This window comes from Gossypium raimondii, chromosome 5, assembly GCF_025698545.1.
Source record: "Gossypium raimondii isolate GPD5lz chromosome 5, ASM2569854v1, whole genome shotgun sequence".
NCBI lineage: Eukaryota > Viridiplantae > Streptophyta > Magnoliopsida > Malvales > Malvaceae > Gossypium > Gossypium raimondii.
In genome coordinates, this window is record NC_068569.1 from 34,450,422 (window position 1) to 34,471,587 (window position 21,166).

At 32.8% G+C, this 21,166-nt stretch overlaps 2 protein-coding genes across 5 annotated transcripts; one reads left to right on the forward strand and one right to left on the reverse strand.

Moving 5' to 3' along the window:
• The first annotated feature begins 11,636 nt into the window (after positions 1 to 11,636).
• On the forward strand, positions 11,637 to 14,268 carry LOC105765832 (protein TIFY 6B). Of its 3 annotated transcripts, none has more exons than XM_012585090.2 (7): positions 11,637 to 11,969; positions 12,121 to 12,299; positions 12,529 to 12,809; positions 12,908 to 13,007; positions 13,087 to 13,423; positions 13,498 to 13,568; positions 13,921 to 14,268. In XM_012585090.2, the coding sequence occupies exons 1-7, from the start codon at positions 11,897 to 11,899 to the stop codon at positions 13,942 to 13,944; spliced, it is 1,065 nt and encodes a 354-aa protein (XP_012440544.1). In that variant the 5' UTR covers positions 11,637 to 11,896; the 3' UTR covers positions 13,945 to 14,268. The 3 variants fall into 3 exon arrangements, with proteins under 3 accessions (XP_012440544.1, XP_012440543.1, XP_012440545.1); XM_012585089.2 differs by having other exon boundaries at positions 11,639 to 11,969; positions 13,514 to 13,568; XM_012585091.2 differs by having other exon boundaries at positions 11,639 to 11,841; positions 13,514 to 13,568.
• Positions 14,269 to 16,897: 2,629 nt separating this feature from the next.
• LOC105765834 (cysteine-rich receptor-like protein kinase 43) lies at positions 16,898 to 20,880 on the reverse strand. Of its 2 annotated transcripts, XM_052631636.1 has the most exons (7): positions 20,638 to 20,880; positions 20,385 to 20,524; positions 19,685 to 19,895; positions 18,547 to 18,781; positions 18,271 to 18,421; positions 17,777 to 17,858; positions 17,518 to 17,662 (listed from the first exon to the last, which is right to left on the reverse strand). In XM_052631636.1, the coding sequence occupies exons 1-7, from the start codon at positions 20,699 to 20,701 to the stop codon at positions 17,655 to 17,657; spliced, it is 891 nt and encodes a 296-aa protein (XP_052487596.1). In that variant the 5' UTR covers positions 20,702 to 20,880; the 3' UTR covers positions 17,518 to 17,654. The 2 variants fall into 2 exon arrangements, with proteins under 2 accessions (XP_012440548.1, XP_052487596.1); XM_012585094.2 differs by lacking the exon at positions 17,777 to 17,858 and having other exon boundaries at positions 16,898 to 17,662; positions 20,638 to 20,876.
• Between the last annotated feature and the right edge of the window lie 286 nt (positions 20,881 to 21,166).

Below are 21,166 nucleotides of genomic sequence, written 5' to 3' on the forward strand. Positions count from 1 at the left end.
CAATAGGTCAATGTATTGTCAATCATGCCTCTTATGCTAAAACGTGTCTTCTTGATGGAGGGATATAACAAGTTTCAAAAGTTGATTCTGATATGAGATGTTGATTTTTTTTTTTTTGCAAGAAACTCATAAATATTTAAGGAAAATGTTTATAAATTCAATTTTTAAAGACAAATTGAGAAATAGAAAGAAAAAAACAAGAGTACTTTTCTTTCATTAAATTCATCAGCTAATTGTTATCACTATCAATTATAAAATATAAATTACAATTTTTTTTAAAAAAAGGAATCTTACCATGGCAACTTTCTAGTAAAGAAAAAAGAGAAACTAATAATATTGAAAATTGTGAGATTTTGAGTATTGCTCTTCAATGGAAGAAAGTAAAGTGTAAAAAATTTAAAGTTTTTTTCAGCATCATGTTAGAGACCTAGTCAAGCAAAGTCTCCCAAGTGAGTATTATGGCAAAGCGTTGGTGTTAGTGAGAGCAGTTAAGACTAGATAGATAAGAGTTGAAGGTAATTTAGAGGTGTCAGCTCGGCTCGATGGCTAGCCCGAAATATAGGAGGGTTCGGGTAAAAATATAGGTCCGAAATATGGGTTTGGGCTCAGGCACCACTTTTTTGGCCCGGGCCCGGCCCGACCCGACCCGAATATAATAAATATATATATTTTATTTTTTAATTTTAAAATATTTTTAAAATAATTTTTTTATTTTTTTATTTTTAAAATAACTTTTTGGTGTTTATTAAAAAATGGGTTGGGAAATTTTTTTTGGGCCGGGCTTGGACAAAATTTTAGGCCCATATTTCGTGCCGGGCCGGGCCTGAGCCTAGGATGCGGGACGAAATTTTTTCTGGGCCCAGCCCGGCCCATGGACACCTCTAGAAGGTATGCAAGAATACGGATGAAGAGAGCAAAAGAGATGGTGGATAGAGTTCATGAAATTACTCAAATTAGGGATGAAATTGGGGGAAAGCGAGAAGGTTGAGTTGAGGAGAGGAGAGGAGAGAAAAAAACTGATTTAATGTTACATGAAAAAATAATCTTATAAGTTCAAGTTGTAGTTGTAGCCTTGTAGGTAGACTAAAATGGGTTGAGAGAAGCTAAATCACTTTTGACCTTATAGTACATGGGTGTTCTGAATAGATAAAAAGAATTTCTCAAATTTCTGTTAGGGGGAATGTGATTGCTTACTTTCTTTCTCCACCATTGAGATTCAAGAAATGGAAAAAGAGCAATCATTAATTAGTGACCATATTATGGATAAAATGCTAGGTGTAGACAAAATAGATTGCACTTGGAAAATTCAAATAGGTTTTTAATTATGAGAGTTGAAAAGATAGAAGACGAATTTCCAGAAAATATATTTCCCAAAACAGGTCAATTGATGGAACGTAAGGAGAATAAATAAATGAGCTTGTTGTTGGTGGCCAACACGTTCTTTTGATCATGTCTTGCAGAGTAACCAAATAAGAGAATCCCAAAAGTTAAATATCAAATAAATACGTATATCTCATTTTTGGGGTTTCAGAATACATGCCTTGCTTCAAATCAACAATGAGAGGGAATATTTGTTTACTATATTTATTGCACTACCATAAGAAATCACCACATGATGGTTTTGAAATTTTCACCAAAACAAAAAATAATAAGGTATCACATGCCCGAATAAAATATATAATCATTTTTAATCACGTTTGTAATTCCCTTTTTTTTTTTAATAAAGTAGAGATGCCAAACTAGGATAAGTGTTTGGTGAACTTGAAATGGACAACAATAAAGAAGAAAGAGAAACAAATTGAGTTTTAATATAGATAGGGGCCCTCAGCACATGCTGTTGTCCATCTCGTTAATAATAGTCAGATTATAAAATTCTACACGAAATTAAAATAGTGAATAAATAAAATTCCAGTTATAACACGTCAAACTGTTATATATGTATTTCTTTACAATACTCCCAAATAATTTGATAGAATGATTTAAATATGAAGTGGTGGAATACATATTTAAATTAATCGTATGATGAAAATCACCGGAGATAACCGGAAAAGACATCCTAACACGTGTCCCGGACAACACTTGTTGGTGTGGTACTACAAGTGTAGGTCTTTAAGATTTCCACGTGAACGGATATTTGGTCTCCTCATGCTCCAGATTCACTACTTTTTGCAATTATATCATGTGTTGCCCATTTTAAATATCTTTAATTATTTTTTATGACCAAATTAATTGTCATTGAATTAGTGTTACAGGTATCAATTCGGTTCCAAAATTACAACAATATTATTTTAACAAAAACTAATAAATATATATATATATAATAAAACCTTAAATTTATTACTTAACCAAAATTTTATTTTAATATTTTCTTTAAAAAGTACACATTTATTATCTCTACCAATTGCATATTAATAATGTTGCTAACTGAGTTGATGTCATAAGTCAACTCGACATTAACTCACAGTTGATGACAAAACCATGATAAACAATTATATTGCATTTAGTATTGTTTATCTTATGTATTTATATGTTTAAATATCGTTTTACTCATAATTTAATCTCTTTTTTAATTTTAATATAATACATATTTAATGTGTTATTATGATTAATTACTTTCAAACTATACATTTCATCATTCATTATATATTATTTTTAAATATGCATATGTATTTTAAATATGTGATTTCCTTATAAGATTTTTAGTACCCAATTAATTGAAAAGTTTATAAAATTGGGGCCCTTTTAATTTCAATATCTTCGTTTAAATTAGAATAATAAAATTTGTATTTGCTATAACATTATTATAATTTATAAATAATAGTTAACCAATTTTTAATAAGGCGTCTTGATAAATTTAATCCTTGATATTTATTTCCTATGTTAGTTTGATCCTTATTTTTTAGCTAAATTTGATCCATAATCTTTTAGAAGGATTCATATTTGGCCATCAACTTTAAAAAGAATCGACCACTTTTTTAACAAAATAGTAATTAAAACATTAAATTTTAAACATAAACTTTTATAAACCCATGTACTCCATGTTAAATTTATTTGACAATCCACTTACTTCATGTTTTTTTATGAACTTTTATTTTTAATTATGTTATTTTTAAATATTTTTATGATTTTAAATTATTTGTTAACGTGACATATAGTACAAATAATATTATTTCAACATAAAGTACATGTAGACATCACATGATTACTACACCAACATAGTTAAAAAAATAATGTTTAGTCAACGTTCTTTTATAAAAAAATGATTTGACTCTTTTGAAAGGATACAAAGCTAAATTTAGCTAAAAAAGAAGTCATATTGATCAAAGATGTAAATGTTGAGGGCTAAATTTATCATTATGCCTTTTAAGAACTCATATTAGCAAAAATATTTCTTATTTGATTAAAGTATGTATTATTAATTAGTATTTAATAAATGGGGAGGAATCCACTTACACCACTGTAAAACCCCCATTCATATAGTTTTGTACAATTAATACTTCAACAATCTAACCTTTGAATTTAGTAATATAATTATACTTGTGGTGCATGTAAATTCTCAAACTGGAGTTTTTTTATAACAATAATACAAAAAAATGCACCCTAATTATTTATGAAAATAGAGTGTTTTCTACACTAAACATGGGTGTCGCCACGCTATCAAGCTACATCACCCTTGCTTCCATCAATCTCGTTGAAGAAGAGAAAATATTTTTTAAACTGGTGCCACCAAGTAGTCAGGCAACACCGACGGAAATATGATTTTTTTTAAATAAAAAACAACCCATATACAAATATGGAGGAAAATATTTTTTATTTTAAAAAAAATATGGCTCACAAAAAAAAATAGGCTGAAACAAAATTAGAAAGAGTGATGTAAGGTGTCACCAAGTAGTTAGGCGGCACTGGTTTGGAATCTAAAATATTTGATTATTTTGAGAAAAAAAAGAAAATATTTTTTAATGGGTGTCGCCTAACACATTGATAGCATTGGTGGGGTTTTTTTAAATGTCGTTTAGAAAAAGGCTGAAACAGAATTAAAAAAAATGTGATGTAAGGTGGTGCTGCCAAGTAGTCAAGCGACATCGGTTTGAAATCTATAAAAAAATTGATTGTTTTGAGAAAAAAAATATTTTTTTAATGAGTGTCGCATGTCAGTGTGACTGCACCAATATCCTATATATATCGCTCCTCGGGCCAAAAATCAAATTTTAATTGTTTATGGTTTTAAACAAACAAAATGGGAGAGGAAAAAAGGGTTGTTAGAAACAATATTTTTTTCCATTGAGAATTTAGTGTTCTTTTACCTTGGAAATCATGTTTGAATTGATAAGGTTAGTTTGTAATTATTTTATATTTTTAAAATTTATTTTACTATTATGTATGATTATGTGACTATATATTAATAATTAATAGTATGAGATACAAGTTATATTGTTTGATAAAACTATTTTTGTTGCTTTAAAATAGTATGAATTGTTTTAGTAGTAACTAATATTTTTAATTTTTAATTTATTTTACAGATTTAGAATCAAAGATGAATAACTAATTCTTTGTATACATACATTTAATTCTTCATATATATCCATTTCAATGGGGTAATTTTCCAAACAGTAGTTGGTTGTATATTTGAATTGTGCCATCAAATAAGAATAAGGTTTGACAAGAGTGTAAAACTTGATGAAATGAAACAAAAGATTAGTGCAAAAATTGCTCGATGTTGTGGGAGGAGAATGCCAAAACTATTTTATAAATTTCCAATTTTGTTAAATCCGTGCAAATATATGAAGGTGGAACTTGTAAAGGATGATGACGTGTAGACTATGATCGCACTATATTGCTCACTTGAGAGCGTTGAACAAGCAGAATTGTTCGCTGAGTTAGCAGATTTTGAGATCGTTCAAAATGTCACTCTATTAAATCAACAATGTGGAGTTGAAGACCCGCTTATAGAGGTTCCAAGAGCCTCTGTTGAATCTTCTATACACGAGTTTGATTTTGGTCTGAATGTTAGATGGGTAGAACCATGCAATTATGGTGTGACACAAACATGGGACGACAATCCTCACAATGCTCTAATTGTGTATAATAGCCTTAATCTAGGTCCTCGTTTATAGATACATCAATTGGTGATTGGTATCGATGTAGGTGGTGAGGAAAGACCCGATAATGATTGTGGTTCTGTATCACCATTGTGAAGATTTTAGTGACCTCGAACTCAATGAGGTATTGGATGATATTGACGAGGAAGGCGTAAGTGATGATGATAGTGTATATGCCCCTTTCGATTGGGAACCTAACTAGTGTCATTATTATACGGAATGATCATTCACCCTACATGTTGAGTGTAGATCTCAATGTTGTGCATGCATCTGGTTTCGCAAATACCCAGATATAATACCTTCTCACAGGTTGGCACCGAATTCCCTATAAGAAGAGTTGGTTGTAGGTCAACGATTCATAAACAAGGAGGAATGTGTATTTGCCATCAAGAAGTATAGCATGAAAGTGTCAGTGGACTATAAAGTCGTTGTATCTTAATCAACATTATATATTAGGGAATATTGGAGGTCTATAGAAGGTTGCAATTGACGGATATGAGCAACATTGATGTAGAGGCCGCAACTGCAAAAAGATTTAAAAATATGTAGGGCCTCATGCATGTACTATTGCACGAATGACGCAAGACAGTCGAAAACTTGATGCGAAAGCAATTTGTAACTACATTATGTCACTGGTGAAAGACATACCCACTATTCTTGTATCGGTCTTAATTGCCAACATGCAATCTTGATTTCAGTACAGAGTGTCATACAAGAAAGCATGGTGGGCTAAACAAATGGCAATGGTACAGTTGTACAAAGATTGTAATGTGTTATATAATGAATTGCAAAGGTGGTTAGATGTAATACAAGAGTATGCGCCAGGGATTGTGGTTGACTTGCAGACACTTCCTACTTACAGATCAGATGACCAACTAGGTCTGAAGAAAAGAATTTTCCACATCTTGTTCTAGACATTCAATACATGTGTTAAGGTTGTTCCTCATTGTGAACCGCTTGTGTAGGTTGATGAAACTTGATTTTATGGGAAATACACGTAAATCCATAGAAATTGGGCTTATTATGGCGATTAGGTGTTTTAATGTTTTGTAGAGATCTGTCTACTGCATCTGTCACATTGCAGTTAACTTTTACAAGGAATTCAAAATGTAGATTGGTGTAAAAAAGTTGTGAACATGGGTAATTCAATAGTCATATTTTTTTATCTTTTGAATACATTTAGAAACTAAAAAGAATGATAACATGTCCTATGGAAATACGTACATAGGGTACGATCTGGAATAACATCGTTTCAGGCAGAGGATTATGAGACTTTAGGTTGAAACGAATCATGATATACACTAGTGGTTCCGTAGCATGGAGCCGTACCAATAGGCTCAATGTTTCGATGACAAGTCACATTATAGACATATGACCACCAACCTCGTAGAGTCTGTTAATGACATATTAAAGCGCACACAACATCTACCCATTTCAGTTGTTTTCTTAACTACATTATGCAGGCTAGCAACCTTGATGCCAAAAATGAGGGAGAAACAAGCAAAGTAGATTGATGCGGGATATGTTCACTGTGAAGAGGTTAGGAAAGCGATGGCAGTCAACACACAGAGTGCGAGGTTACAACACTTGAAAACTTTCCAGATGATAGAGTCCATCAACCATCGAGCGAGTTTCTTGGTTACGTCCTATATAGTCGATCTTCGAAATAGACGATACAACTGTGGGAGGTTTCAGACTTTTCAATACCCATGTTCACATGTCGTTCTAATATATGCATGGGTCAATATCGATTATGACCAATACATCGATGAGGTGTACACACTGGAATGCACGTTACGTATTTAGGAAAATAAGTTCCCTACCTTTAGGGATATCTCGACATGAGAAGTGCCTCCACCTACATTTGATTTGCCCAAACTCAGGGCTACGTAGCATACCCAAAGGTCGACTGCATGATTCGAAATGACATTAACTTAAGGGGAAAAGGCGAACTCAAACATTACGGTCCGTGTAGAACGGTTAGCCGCGGTTGAAACAAGTTTCATCATTGAAACTTCCGTCATAGACAATCATTACAGTTGAGGCAAATATAAATTTATGTATCCGATGTTCAAATGCATTTTAATCATTTTTAGAGATTGAATTAAATTTGTTTCTATATTTTTGTCATGATGACCCACAATTATAGGCAAGCTTGCCTTTATTACAAAATTGAAACAATATACATTAAATTCATATACGGTAAGAAGTTGAAATCACGATAAGAAAAATATTTGCTCTCAATTACATTAATTCAAATAATTACATTAACAAAATTTCATGAGTTAATTAAAAATATATGGAAAGAAAATTTTTGAATTACAATTTTTTAATTTAAACAATTTATTAATTATTTTTGTTTCTAAAAAGATATTTGTTCCCATAAATAATTACAAAAATAATGTTTTTTAAATGAAGGGAAAAACTGAATCTTTGTAAACGTCAAAGTGAAAACATCAAAGAAGACCCCCATTGTCCCTCTCATATTTTCCCATCAATTGAGCTTATAGATCTTTCTCCATCTCATTCTCTGCGAAGTCCAACACACCCCCACTCAGATAAGTGCTCTCATCTCTCCTCAAACCCTCTTTTGTTAGTAACTGAGCCACTCTATTTCCCTCTTTAGGCACATACCCAAATAGATATCTTTTGAACCCTGCAGCTTTCAATTTGTATCATGAATGAAGACTCCTATAACCGATCCATCTTAACTGTATGAATTCAGTTTTTTAATCATCATAAGGCATCACATTCCAACAACACCTCCTATAGCCCGAGGTCTAGCCCAATACTCAGTACTTGAAGACATGCAAAGGCCTCCATTGTGAAACTCATAATTATGTGGGAGTTTACAATTGTTTTTGAACCAATAACTTGACCCTGTCAATCCTTGATGATTATCCCTATGCTTTGTTGATGTTTGGGTTGTTCATTACAGTCAATTGGAAGCTCAATATTTTCCTCACCCAAACCTACATTCCCATCACCCATCGACGAACCTTGGGGTGTATCAAAGTAACTCAAAAAATTATATGTCTCAAAGGTTTGACCAGGAGGTGTGGAGTACTACGGTGCAGAGTTAAACATATCAACCATCATTGATGATCTTGGTTATTGGTAATCAAAACTGGAATTGAGCATCTCCGAATGATAGGTGTAGCCTTGGAACTCTGGCATAAAACAATCATTGTACAATTCCGAATGATAAGAACTAATTTCCGATTGTGTTTGTCCTTGTAGGTTTTGGCTCAGACTCTGACTCGGGAGCAGGAGGAAGATATTTTTGGCAAGGATGAGATTGACTCAGTCCACATTGCTGATGTTCTCATCGGTACATGTATCTAAAGACTACCATCAACTGGCCACTAAACAAATACGACAACCCATTTTTCATGTACCAACGTTGGTAGTGGACCGAGGGCGTGAAACCCCCATACAAAAGTCCAATCGAGGCCTCATATCCATCCAAGAGTTCCACATTACAATACATTTTTTATACTCTAATGCCTAATTCTTTGTATTTTTTCCCTTCTTATTAATTTCGTGGACATTATCAAAGTTGAATGGAACGTCCAAAACATCTTGCTTACTCTTGAATTGTCGTAGAAATTTATTATCATTGTACCACTTAACGGTTGAAAAATTCAACACGGGTGCGTTAATGCACCACACGTATGAATGGTGGTAAGCTAAATAAGGAATTACACCTGCAACGTCTAACGCAACATATAACATCCATACGAACTGCACAATTAGTATCATAATTATAGTGACATGAGTAAAATAACATAACTAAAATAATTACATGACATGAATATAGTTTTATTTTGAAAAAAATTACCTCCTCCTCAGTGTATGCCTTAATCATTTGTCTGTACACAACTAGGGTTTAGACTTCTCAATTTCTGGACAAGTACACCATCTGAAAAGAAAAAACTTGTTAGATAAAATTTTCATTTTATCGATGTTTTAAATTTTTTTAACCTATTTACAAGTAGAAAAACATATTGTTGGTGACTCAATAATGCCAAAAATGGCATCCTCTACAACGCCCAGGACTACAGCAATAGTAGGCACTTGTCTATTTCTTGTGTACCGTGCTTTGTCACCTAAAAAAGCTCACGGTACAACATTGATAATACTACTGAACCCCAACTGTACAAATGGACAACTTGAAAATCACCCAACAAAGGCAAGTATATCAAGTGGACTTTATTATATTGTCCAACATGAGTACCTTTTATTAGCTTCAGTATATACGCCTGAGCAGTGCGCATCTTCTTCCACTTAGAGAGGCTACTCGGTAAAGTTTCAAAATTTTGCTTTTACTAGAAAATTTTTAAACTGGTAAACTTAGCAGCACCATCACCCAATGATCGTCCAAGCAACTGATGGCAAAGTGACACAGGTTCGATCCCTTTCCTTAAACCCGTAACCGCAACACCATCAACTAGGAGACCGAGTTGCAATGTAACATCGTCTAAGGTGATGGTGTACTCCCCACACGATAAATGAAACGTGTGGGTCTCTGGGCGCCACCTCTCAACCAAGGCAGATATCAAGTCAGCCTTAAGCTTAAACATCCTAATCAATGTCGTTGTTCCAAATCTCGCTGCATCCAAATAGGGGAAATACGTTCATCTGGGCAGTAGCTCGGACCATGGACACACGCTCTCTAGATGCGATACTCACCCTGTCCATAACAAATTACCATATTAGTTAAACATGTCAATTAGAAAAATAATGATGTACAAATTTATAAAATACTCATGAATAGCAAGTAGAAATTTTTTTTACCAGTACATTAACCATCATAGCAATGTGATCAATTGCTCCAATTAATGAACCCATCTCAATATCTACACAAACAAAATTGAATAAACAATATCGCTTCCACCTAATAATATTTAGCAAAACTCATTTTCATAAGTGATTTTAGAATTTTTATTTAAATAAATTTTCCACATAATAATATTAATCTCCAACTAAACAAAAAATTATTAAAATAAATTACCTTAAGAGGAAGTTTGCAACTGAAATTTAAGTATCTTCATTAAAAATATATAAACATAACTAATCTAGTAAAATATAAATTATAAGCATAAAAATAATAAAACAATAAAAAAACCTCCAACACAAACCAACTTTTTTTCTCCCAAAACTCCAATACAAACATTTTTTTCAAACTAAAATATAATCTTAAACATTAAATTTAAATATTGAAAATAAAATATCAACATATAATATGCAAAACATGCATTAAAACTATCATAATCTATCCTTAAAACTCCATCACAAACAACTTTTTACAAACAAAATATAATCTTAAATATTAAATCTAAAGATTAACAATAGATTAAACTATAAACATATATATAATATATAAATTATTATTACAAATAATAAAACATACCTTAAAACTATCGCAATTTTTCCTCCCAAAATTTCAACTCAAAATAGCCAACTACAATAATAATAATAATAATAATAATAATAATAATAATAAATTTATTTTCTTTACTTTTGAAATTTCAATTGGGAGAGGGGGACCGATTTATATAAATAAAAGAAGAGAAAGAAATAAAAGAAAAAAAAATAGTTTGGGGGGTGAGCTCGTGATTGATTGGTCATGTTGAACAGCAGAGTGTTAGCCTGTCAAGTGGCACCAGGTTGACACCCTACCGTCCGACGTGACTAATAGGTCATTGGCTTACCCTCCAAGCCATTTTTTCAGCTTTCTTTTTTTTTCTCTCTCTCTTCAACTTTTTTTCCTTGCTCGTGACTTTTTTTTTGTTTTGAAAAAAGACCTTGATGTTACCAATGTGTTAAGCGACACCAAAAAGATTATTATTTTTATCCCGTATATCATTTCTACTATATTTGGGAGGAAATATGAATATTTTTTTATAAATATTTGCCGGTGCCGCCAATTTTTCAGGCATTAGCATTTAAAAAAATTATTTTTTTCCAACTACATAAATAGCTGATGATTGGTGACAGAGTTTGGGTGGTGTTGCCAGAGAGTATAGTGGCACCCATGTTCATTATAGAAATTGACCAATTTTGTAATTAACCCTTCAAATTGATGTGATATCTCTATCACATCAATCTAAAATAATGTATATTAATATTTATTGAATGACTTAAACTTTTTTAAAATTTACATCAAATTTAATAAGCATAATTTATAAGAATAGAATATGAAATATTACAGTTGTACAAAACTAAATAGGAATGTGTAAAACTACTTTAAATTTATAAGTATATCTCTCTTCTTAATAAATTATTTTGTCAAATTCTGATTATATTTAGTAGAGAAGTGGAGTAATATTTGAAGTAGTTAATTTTAGGTTTAGTAGGAGTATTATTTTTGCACATATTTTAATATAAGTAATATTTATTTTGATGAGTCAATCAATGATAGGGTAGGGTAAAAAAGGTAAAAAGTAAAAGAAGACAGAAAATGAATGCCGTACAACATACGTCACGCCGCTGTAAAAATCCTCTCTTATAAAACTCCCGCGTGTTAGGAAAAAGAGATTTAAGAAAGAAAAAAGAACACTATCACTGCCTGCTCGCCTCTGTTTATTTTTCTGTGGTTGCAACTTGCGCATAAAAGCTCTGGCCTTTCGCTTTGCCTTCGGTTATTTTCATTCTTTGGTGGACAATAATAAAGAAAAAGGAAAAAGGAAAAAAAGAAGGGATTTAAGAAAGTGAAATCCTCCTGTTTATGGTTTCTAAGGTGGGTTTCGCTTCAAATTTTGATTTGATTAAGAATAAATTGAAAGGAAAAAGAAATGGAGAGAGATTTTCTGGGTTTGAACTCAAAACAATCCTTCCCTTTGGTTAAAGAAGAAGTTGAAGAAATTGGTGTGTATTTTCTCCCCTTTTTGCCTCTTTAAACCTTCTTCTTTTTTCTTCAATCAACTCTCCATTTAGTTTAAGAAACTTCCTTTCTTTGGATAACTATGTTAAAGATTCCAGTTTTAGTAATGGCGTTGTTTTGTTTGGGATTTGATAGGTTTTACCAAAAGCTTGGGGATTCAATGGCCAATTTCAAACAAGTTTTCTTCAGCTGTTCCACCACAGCCGATGAGTTTTGATTTTGCTCAAGGAGATAACGCTAAAAGAATTGGATATGATTCAATAGTATCCTCTACTTTCATGCATATCTCACCACCAGATGCTGCTGAACTTCAGGTTTGCTTTCATTTCCCTTGCTCCTACTTTAGGCATAGATACAGAGATATCAACTTTTTCTGAACCTTTTTAAACATTAAGTATTTGTATAAGACATGATTATAGAGATACGACACTTGAAACACGGATGTACATGTTTTTAGTATTTATTGATTGAGAATGTCTCCTACTGTGTGTGAATACTAAACTGGTATTGCTTTCTCTTCCCATGTTGGTCTTCACCATCTAGAAATCCTTCAATCACAACAGGCAACGAGTAGGCAATCATTTCCCATTCACAGCTGCTTCTTCTGTTCAGCATGATGTACATCATGTTCAACGGCCTTATGACATGAAAATGTTTCCGGTCTCGAACCAATCAGTTCCCGTTTCAACTACCAACCCATTTATGAATAGTCATTTCACTACTACTGCTATGAAATCACAATTGCTTGGAGGAATTCCAGTTACGACTCCGACGCATTCGGTTCTTCCCACCCTTGGTTCCTTTGGTGGAAGCATCGAACCACGGTAAGTTTGATGATTTTAAGCTCGAGTAGAGTTTCTTTTATCGAAAAGGTTGACAACAGGTTACTGAACTTTGGTCGTATTTTTGCCATCCTTATTAGGAAAAGTGTCAGGGGCCTTGGGGACTCCAGATCACCTGTTCAATTGACTATCTTTTATGCTGGTACCGTGAATGTTTATGATGATATCACCCCCGAGAAGGTGAATCTCTTTCACGTTCTGGTATCTACTGGTTAATGGAAAGCTTAGAAAGTTACATTTTCTTTTGCATCTTATCCAGGCTCAGGCTATCATGTTACTTGCTGGGAATGGATCTTCCTTGACTTCTAATGTGGCACATCCAAATGTCCAAGTCCAGGCACCAATTTCAAAACCACTTCAATTCGAAACTCTTCCCACGAATCATTTCACGAATGCACAACTTTGTTCTGGTATCCCAAGCCCTTTATCGGTTTCATCTCACACTGGTGTTCAATCCAGGAGTGGATCCACTAGTACTGATGAAAAGACCGTATGCAAGACCACAGGAAGTCTGACAACCCCTATTAGCCTAGTGGAGGCGCCTAAATTGGCAAATACCATGGGACCTGTTACCCCAACCAGCATGATGCCTTCTGGTATGCATTTTGGTTAAGCTAAATTCACTCTTCAGAACTTACTCACCACTGAAAGCTATTGGTAAATAACGCAGAATCATTTGCTTGCAGTGCCCCAGGCTCGCAAAGCATCCTTGGCTTGGTTTTTGGAGAAACGCAAGGAAAGGTTAGTTTTTATACAAGGAACAGTTATTGGCAGCTTAATGGTATTTTAGTAGAAACCCTAAAGTCACAAGATTATGAGATGTAAATATATTAATCCTCTGGTGTTTATTGCAAGTTTGATAGCTGAGGCATGAATTCTACTCTTTTTTAAAGTACTCATGTTCTATATGTATTAGAGTACTCTTGTACAACATATATGAACATGATTCTTTAAATACATGGAAAACTTAGAAAAAGTTTGAACATATTCATATTAGACACTTGTACCAGAGTTGGATGATAGGTTTAAAGCTCAAGTTCCGATCTCATGCTCGAATTAAAGCCTAATTATCTGGTTGGTGCTCTGTTTGTAGGATTATGACTGCATCACCGTATGATCTAAGCAAGAAACCACCACATTGTACAACCCAGGAATCAAATGCATGAACTTGGCTGTGCAAACCCTGCAACAAGGTTTGGTCTTTCAGGGTTTAGCCATGGTTACTCATTTGGTGTCATTAAAAGGAAAGTAATTTAAGTTTTATATATGTAATTCCCATCAACTAAATGAATTTTATATTTGTGTACTTTATTTCTTAGGGTCTATAATTGTACCCTTTTTTTTGTTTTGTTTGGTATTAGTGTGGGATTATTTGCTACTTTGTAACCCATTCAATCTTTTGTTACATTATAAAAAAATAATACAATAGTAAGATTTTGTATTTTTTTTTCTGAATCAATCTTAAACATAAAAGCTTGGTTTTGCTCCCTCAATCTACGGATGCCTAAAACCACCATTTATACAAGGCTAACAACATACTATACCATTTCACAGGAGCTATTTACCTACTGTTCCCAAATTTACTCCAAATAAATCTTCTCACAATTTTTTCAATTTCAACACAAAATCACAGAAAGCAGCGTGGTCTACATAAAGCAATATGATGCACTTAGGATGTGATAGAGATGAGCAGATAGAGGAGAGACAATGGCAGAATCTGATACTGAGTTCCTAAGGTTCCAATTTTGTGTTCACAAAGATGAACCGGTATCTACAAGCCCACTTACCAGGCTTCAAAGTCGAGCCCCTTGTCCTATGCGGATTAAGCCTGATGTTGATTGCAAGGCTTCAGCGTCACAAGCAATGGTCTTCAATTTGAATACATCATCATCATCATAATCGGTTTCATTTAGTTCATTCTATCAAAGTAAAGATCCTATTCTGCTACTATTGCCTCTTGTATTGCCTTCTTTGCTTCAATCATCATAGGCATTACTTAGAAAAAATGGTGTTTTTAAATTGAAGCAAAGCAACTTTCTAGTCAGAGACGTAAATACAGAGCAACTTGGGTGGAAATTTATGGATTCCCTTTGCATGTGTGGAATTACGAGAAGATAGCATAGCAGAGCTATGTGGGGGGTTGGAGGTGATACCTTAAAGTTGCATGAATGCTACATTGTTGATTATGACTACCCAACTAAAAAAGATTGAGGATGTGGATTAGATAGATTTCCAATCAGAGTTCCTGAATTGGCTTTGGTTTGTAATATGACTATACAATATGGGTGTAATTTTCAAAGTGGTCAGAGACATCTGAAGTGGACAACTTTGGCACGTGGGATGGAATGTTGGGGACATTCAATGTGAAAATCAGAGGATTTCGTATCATATAGTGATGTATTCCAATGAAATTGTGTCCCCAATGCTTGAGGGAAACAAGGAAAATATTAAGAAATTCAAAGAGGAATGGAGAAGTTATGAAGCTGGCAGGAATTTGTTGGTAAAGTTGAGAAAGGGTGGAATAAGAACCATTTTGGGTGCATTGATTCTTGTTGAGAAGACAGGAAAACTGATTGACCAATAAGATAAGGTACGGGACAGTACTCGTATTCTATATTTATTAACTCACCTTTACTTATTTTCTCATTTTAACTTTTCTTTTTTTAGTCATTTTGGGTCTCTATTTTTAATATTTAATCAAGTTGCTTCATTTTTGGCAGAAAACTGACTCAACTAACAACACTAATATCACCATCAACCTGGCAGTTCACATATTCATAAAATTTTAAAAATTTAATGACTTTTAAAAAAAATCAACATATGTAAAACAATTCATAAAAATTTTAAAACTTTTATTATATTAGCAGTGAAGTATACGTAAGTTGTCACGTCAATATAATTAAAATTTTAACAGTTTAATCAAATTTTCATAAAAAAATAATTTAACTAAAATTTAAAGGTTAAGAGCTAAAATGACCAAAAAAAGGGTCAATATGACAAAATAAGTAAACAATGGAGGCTAAGTTTATCTTTATGCCTTTTTAAATACAACTTAAGGACATATGATAAAATCTTAACTTTGCTTGTAGAGTTTAAAATTTTCCTTTTGTGTACAAATAATTACTCAAAAAATTTCAATAATTTAAAATTATTTTTTTCAAAATGACCACATATATTGGAAAAAGGTTTTTTTTTTTGTAAAATTACGATTTTGCATCGGTAATATTTTATATAATTTTAGAAAAATAATATTTTAATATTTTAATTTTTGCAAATTTTGTAAATATATATACACAGAAATAATATTTTATAACTTTTGAGTTTATAACCAACTTTTTCTAACTTTAATTATCATATATTAGAAATCCTATATTACGCGTGTATGTGGAAACCATAAATATAAAACACAAATGTATGTTTAAAAATAAAATAAAATAAATAAAGTAATATATAGGAATATATGCAATTGATGGAGGCTATAATGTGTCAATAATAAAATAAAAATGTATAAGAATATTAAAATGAAATTTTGATTGAGTAGTAAATTTAAGGGTTTTCTAACTCAATTGACTTGAGTTCAAATATTATCATATACATATTTTATTACTTTTAAAAAAAGACAAATATTCTCGAATAGTATAATTTATTTTAAATGCGAATAGACATTAAAGTAATTTTCCTAATTGAGTTAAAATTCGGTCAATAGGTCACACCAATTCAATAAAAACTTTATAAATAGTATGCATAACATATTTTATTATTTCATAATTTGAGGAAAAAAATTATGCATTTTGGCTCATGGAGTTAAAATTGTATATTTATATACAAAAGCAATATTTGAAACCATATTAAATTTATATAAAATATTTTTTATAATTTCAGATTTTTATATTAAAAGTATTTAATTGTATATTTATATTAAATTTTACCTTTTCATTTAACTTGCAGAAAAAAAACCTTCAAAACATAATAAAATAATTTTTACATTTTTACAAATAATAATATCGTTAAAAAAACAATTGGGACTTACTGGCATATACCGTTACAACAATGTGAATTAAAACACACAAAAAAGAAAATCTTTCAATTATTTTTCATTTTCTTACGAATAAAACAATGATTTTTTCCCCAAAAAATTTCATCTTAACAATTTTCTAATCCATGCTTTAGCCTAACTAATCCCAACTAACATTTACATACTAGTAAACAGAAAAGGAATGAAGAGTTTACATCTGATGCAAGGATAATATATATATATCTATAAAATGCCAATGAACCAGATGATGCCACTTCATTAAAAGTTTCGGAAGTAAATCCACCTAACTTCATTAATAAAATGGCATAATTTGGTTCGTAGACATTGTATATATTCATATATTATCGGTGTATCAAATATAAATCTAAATATACAAAAATGTCCAAAAAAACTAACTCTTCATGGGGCGCTTCCCATGGGGGTCAGATTTTGAGGAGCTTGCAAGAGTTGATGCTGAAGCAGATGCAGATGCAGTATTAGTATTAATATTAAAGGTTGATTCAGAAGTACGAGAATCTGAAAAACCGGAAGCTCCAGCAGTCGATGAGGATCCAGGGCGAGGGCCTGATCTCCTGTATCGGTTACCCGCAATTCCAGGTCTCATTGGCTCATCTAGATGTCCAGGTTTCTTTGACAGCATAATAACAACCCGGTGCATGTCAGGTCGTGACTTGGGATCGCTTTGCACACATAGTAACCCTATTTGGATGCAGAAACTTACTTGCTCCGGGGATGCTGATGGCACTATGGCAGCATCCATAATCTCCAAGCCCTTCCCTTTTTTGTAAAGCTTATATGCCTGCAAAATCGACAACCAACAAGTGCCGGTTACAAAACCTTTCTTCCAAATCCTTGAATGTTTGAATAATTTTCACCATTAAATGTGAAGATGATTAACATGATTCCTATGAACCTTCCCATGCATGCCAGGACCCATAATGTATTGACTCAGTGCTTTTGACCGAGTCCATCTCATGCAAGTGGTATGGTCCTAACTGAGACAAAATCAATAGGATATAAAAGTAAAGTAAGGCATCATGGAATTTCCAGTCAGATATCACAAAATGTTCAGTCCCCAGATAATGATTTTCGCCCTTGTGGAGAGTCCACAGGACAGCAGATATGTAATAAGGCAGAGCAAGAACTATGCTAAGGCATAAATGCCAGATGACATTAGACAGAAAGACTAATAATAGCACACGACATGTGATCTCGTACAAGCTGCAAACATTCAAAAACATGAATGTCACGAATTACCAAAAGTTATCTTAGTTAAATGAATGATTCCATCTATTGGCTGAACATAAGTGCATTCGTTTTTCAAGTTTATCTATATATTTGGAGAGTTGGATAAAAGAAAAAGAAGACTTGAAGCAACAAAAGATTAGATCATAATCTAGTTCTTACCCAATCAAGTAGATTTTGAGCATCCAAATTTAAATTGAAGGATGAGTTTTTCTGGCCACTGATCAGCTCCAGAACCAAAACTCCGAAACTGAACACATCTGCCTTCACTGATAGTTGTCCATGCATGACATACTCCGGTGCCATATATCCACTGTTTCCAAACAATAAAATACAAATAACTTTGTTATATCGACACCTTATGACATTACCACAAAATCAGAAGCATGTAGATCTCATCATATTATCAATTAAGAGGATGCATGCGAGACAACGTACTTAGTACCAGCTACACGGGTGTTGACATTTGATTCACCCTCGGGAAAGAGACGAGCCATACCAAAATCAGCAATTTTAGGGACCCATTTATCATCAAGTAAAATATTGCTTGCCTTGATATCCCGATGAATGATGCGATTGTGTGAGTCTTCGTGGAGGTAAAGCAAACCTCGTGCGATGCCTGTAATTATTTCATACCTTCGCTTCCAGTCAAGCTCCACATTTCTATTCGATTCTACGGAGGGAAAAATCTTATTCATCATTATTATTACTAAAACCTGGAATTTTTCATTAAAAAGATCTTTTGACTAGATGATAAATAATCTCATATTTGATGATCAGTTTCAAGCACAATCTTGAAGTTAAGTTTCGAAGAATGAGTCTAGCAGAACATCCCTTGAATCACAATATCAAAAGATCATTTACAGCAATACTCATGCATGTCGCCAAAGATGGTTACACCATCTGTGTAAAACTCATATGATTCACGAAGAGCTCAGTTGACTCAACTATTACAATTAAATACATACTAGATATCACCAAGGGAACGAACCAATGTTAAGAAACTTTTACTCTGGCTTGTAGATAGCAAGTTGAGTCCTGGAATGGCAGTGATGCAGTTAACGACAGATCAGTTATTAGTCAAAGCTTTCACTCAGCCTAACTGCTAATTTCTCATAATCCAAGACCCTTTCAAACTGTAATTTTAACATTTTTCAAAATATAAACGCATCAAGGTTAGCACAACATAAGTTGTAATTTCCACTCTTATTCAGAATTCTCCTCCTCATAAAAATAAGGGTTAGTTCTCTTTAGAGAACAAAGGTTCTGCCTTGTCTCTATTGCTCAATCCATTATCCTTTCAAAGCTGTTCGAAATGAGTATTCGTAGTTTCTACATATATTAGTCTGTTTTGAGTTCTAAAAACCGACATCAATAACAACAGCACCACAGACACACAAAGGTGGAGATGAAACAAAAGAAATAACAAATACGTAACAAAAAATGAAACAAAAGGAAAACAAACAATATAGCTTCTAGCACCGAAAGCTAAATTGTGCCAAAACTATCAGAGTTAATCCATTACAATTTATTCTGATAGCCCAAACCTGCATAAAAACAAATTATGGTGACTTACTGAAGAGAAACTTGTCAAGACTCTGATTAGCGACATACTCATACACCAAAAGCTTTTCGTTGCCATGTATGCAGTAGCCCAACAGATTCACAACATTGCGGTGCTGTACACGTGCTAGCAACTTAGCCTCATTCTCAAATTCCTTTTTCCCCTGATTTGAGTATTGAGATAGCTTCTTCACTGCAATTTCCCTTCCATCATCTAACTTACCCTACAAATTAAAGAACAGCCATCAAGTACAGATAAGTTCCTCACACTTAAGCTCAATTAACTAAAAACATCAGCATTTTGAAACCTGAAAACTACTTGAGAGTAACATGATTTTAAGCTTGGTTTAAGATGGAATTACTGGAAAAGTAAGGCAGGCTTAATGAATTAACTACAGTTCTAGCTTGTTGTGCGACTTCAATTAAAATTTTCTATGCTTTGCCTCCTCATTAATAGCTAAGACAAACAGCTTAATGGTTTGATTAGCTTCTTGAGTTATTAGGACAAACAGTTCACTCTAAATCAAAGCTAATGGTGAAAAATGGAAATCTCAAGCTATGTTACTTAGACTCTTCATTTTTCCTTAAGTAAATGAAAAATTATCAAAAACGAAGCCTGTCCCATTGTATCAATGGGGAAAAAATTAAATAAATAAGGTTCAACAAAAGTTTCCTTTATTTTCTAGCCAGCCAAACAATAATTAGGATCTTACCCTATAAACAGGTCCAAAACCCCCTTCACCGAGCTTGTGGTGAGGGTGGAAATCTTTTGTAGCAGCAACTAAAGTCTCGAAAAGGAAGTTCTTTTGTTCTTTTTGAGCTATTTTCTCCAAATCCTCTTCATTTTCCCCACCTGAAACACACACCAAATAACACCCAAATCATCAATCGTATAGAGAAAAGATCAAACTTTTCACATAAAAACTGGGCTTCCCCCCCACCCCCGCCCCCCCCCCCCCAATTTACCATTGCTTGAGTTGGACCTGAAAGGTTTGATTAGATTTTGAAAGAAATTCTTGGTTTTAGACATGAGGTCTTGAAAAGTAGACCATGAAATGAAAATGGAATGAGAAGAAGTAATGAATTGTTGGGAGGTTGAAGAAAAAGAGGAAGGTTTCAGAGATATTAATGAGAAATTTGAAGTTTTTCCTGGATATGATGTGGGCGGAAAACAAAGATACGGCAGTGATTGAGCGTGTTGACTAATTGGTTGACATTTCACATTACCATTTCCCTTGATATTGGATTTGGTCTTATTTTCTATAAAATTAAATTTCCAGTTTATTGTTAAGTTTGTGGAATAAAGAAATGACTCAAATTTTAGATTTGTATCTTGTAATTTCATTAAATTTTGTTTTGAGTTCATTTGAAATTATTAGTTAGTATATATAAGCAATTCTAAATTTTGGGATATTTACTATCCAGAATTTTAAAGGTGAAATAAATCAAATAAATCTAAATATCATCTTCAAAATGTAAAAATTTAATTAAGTTC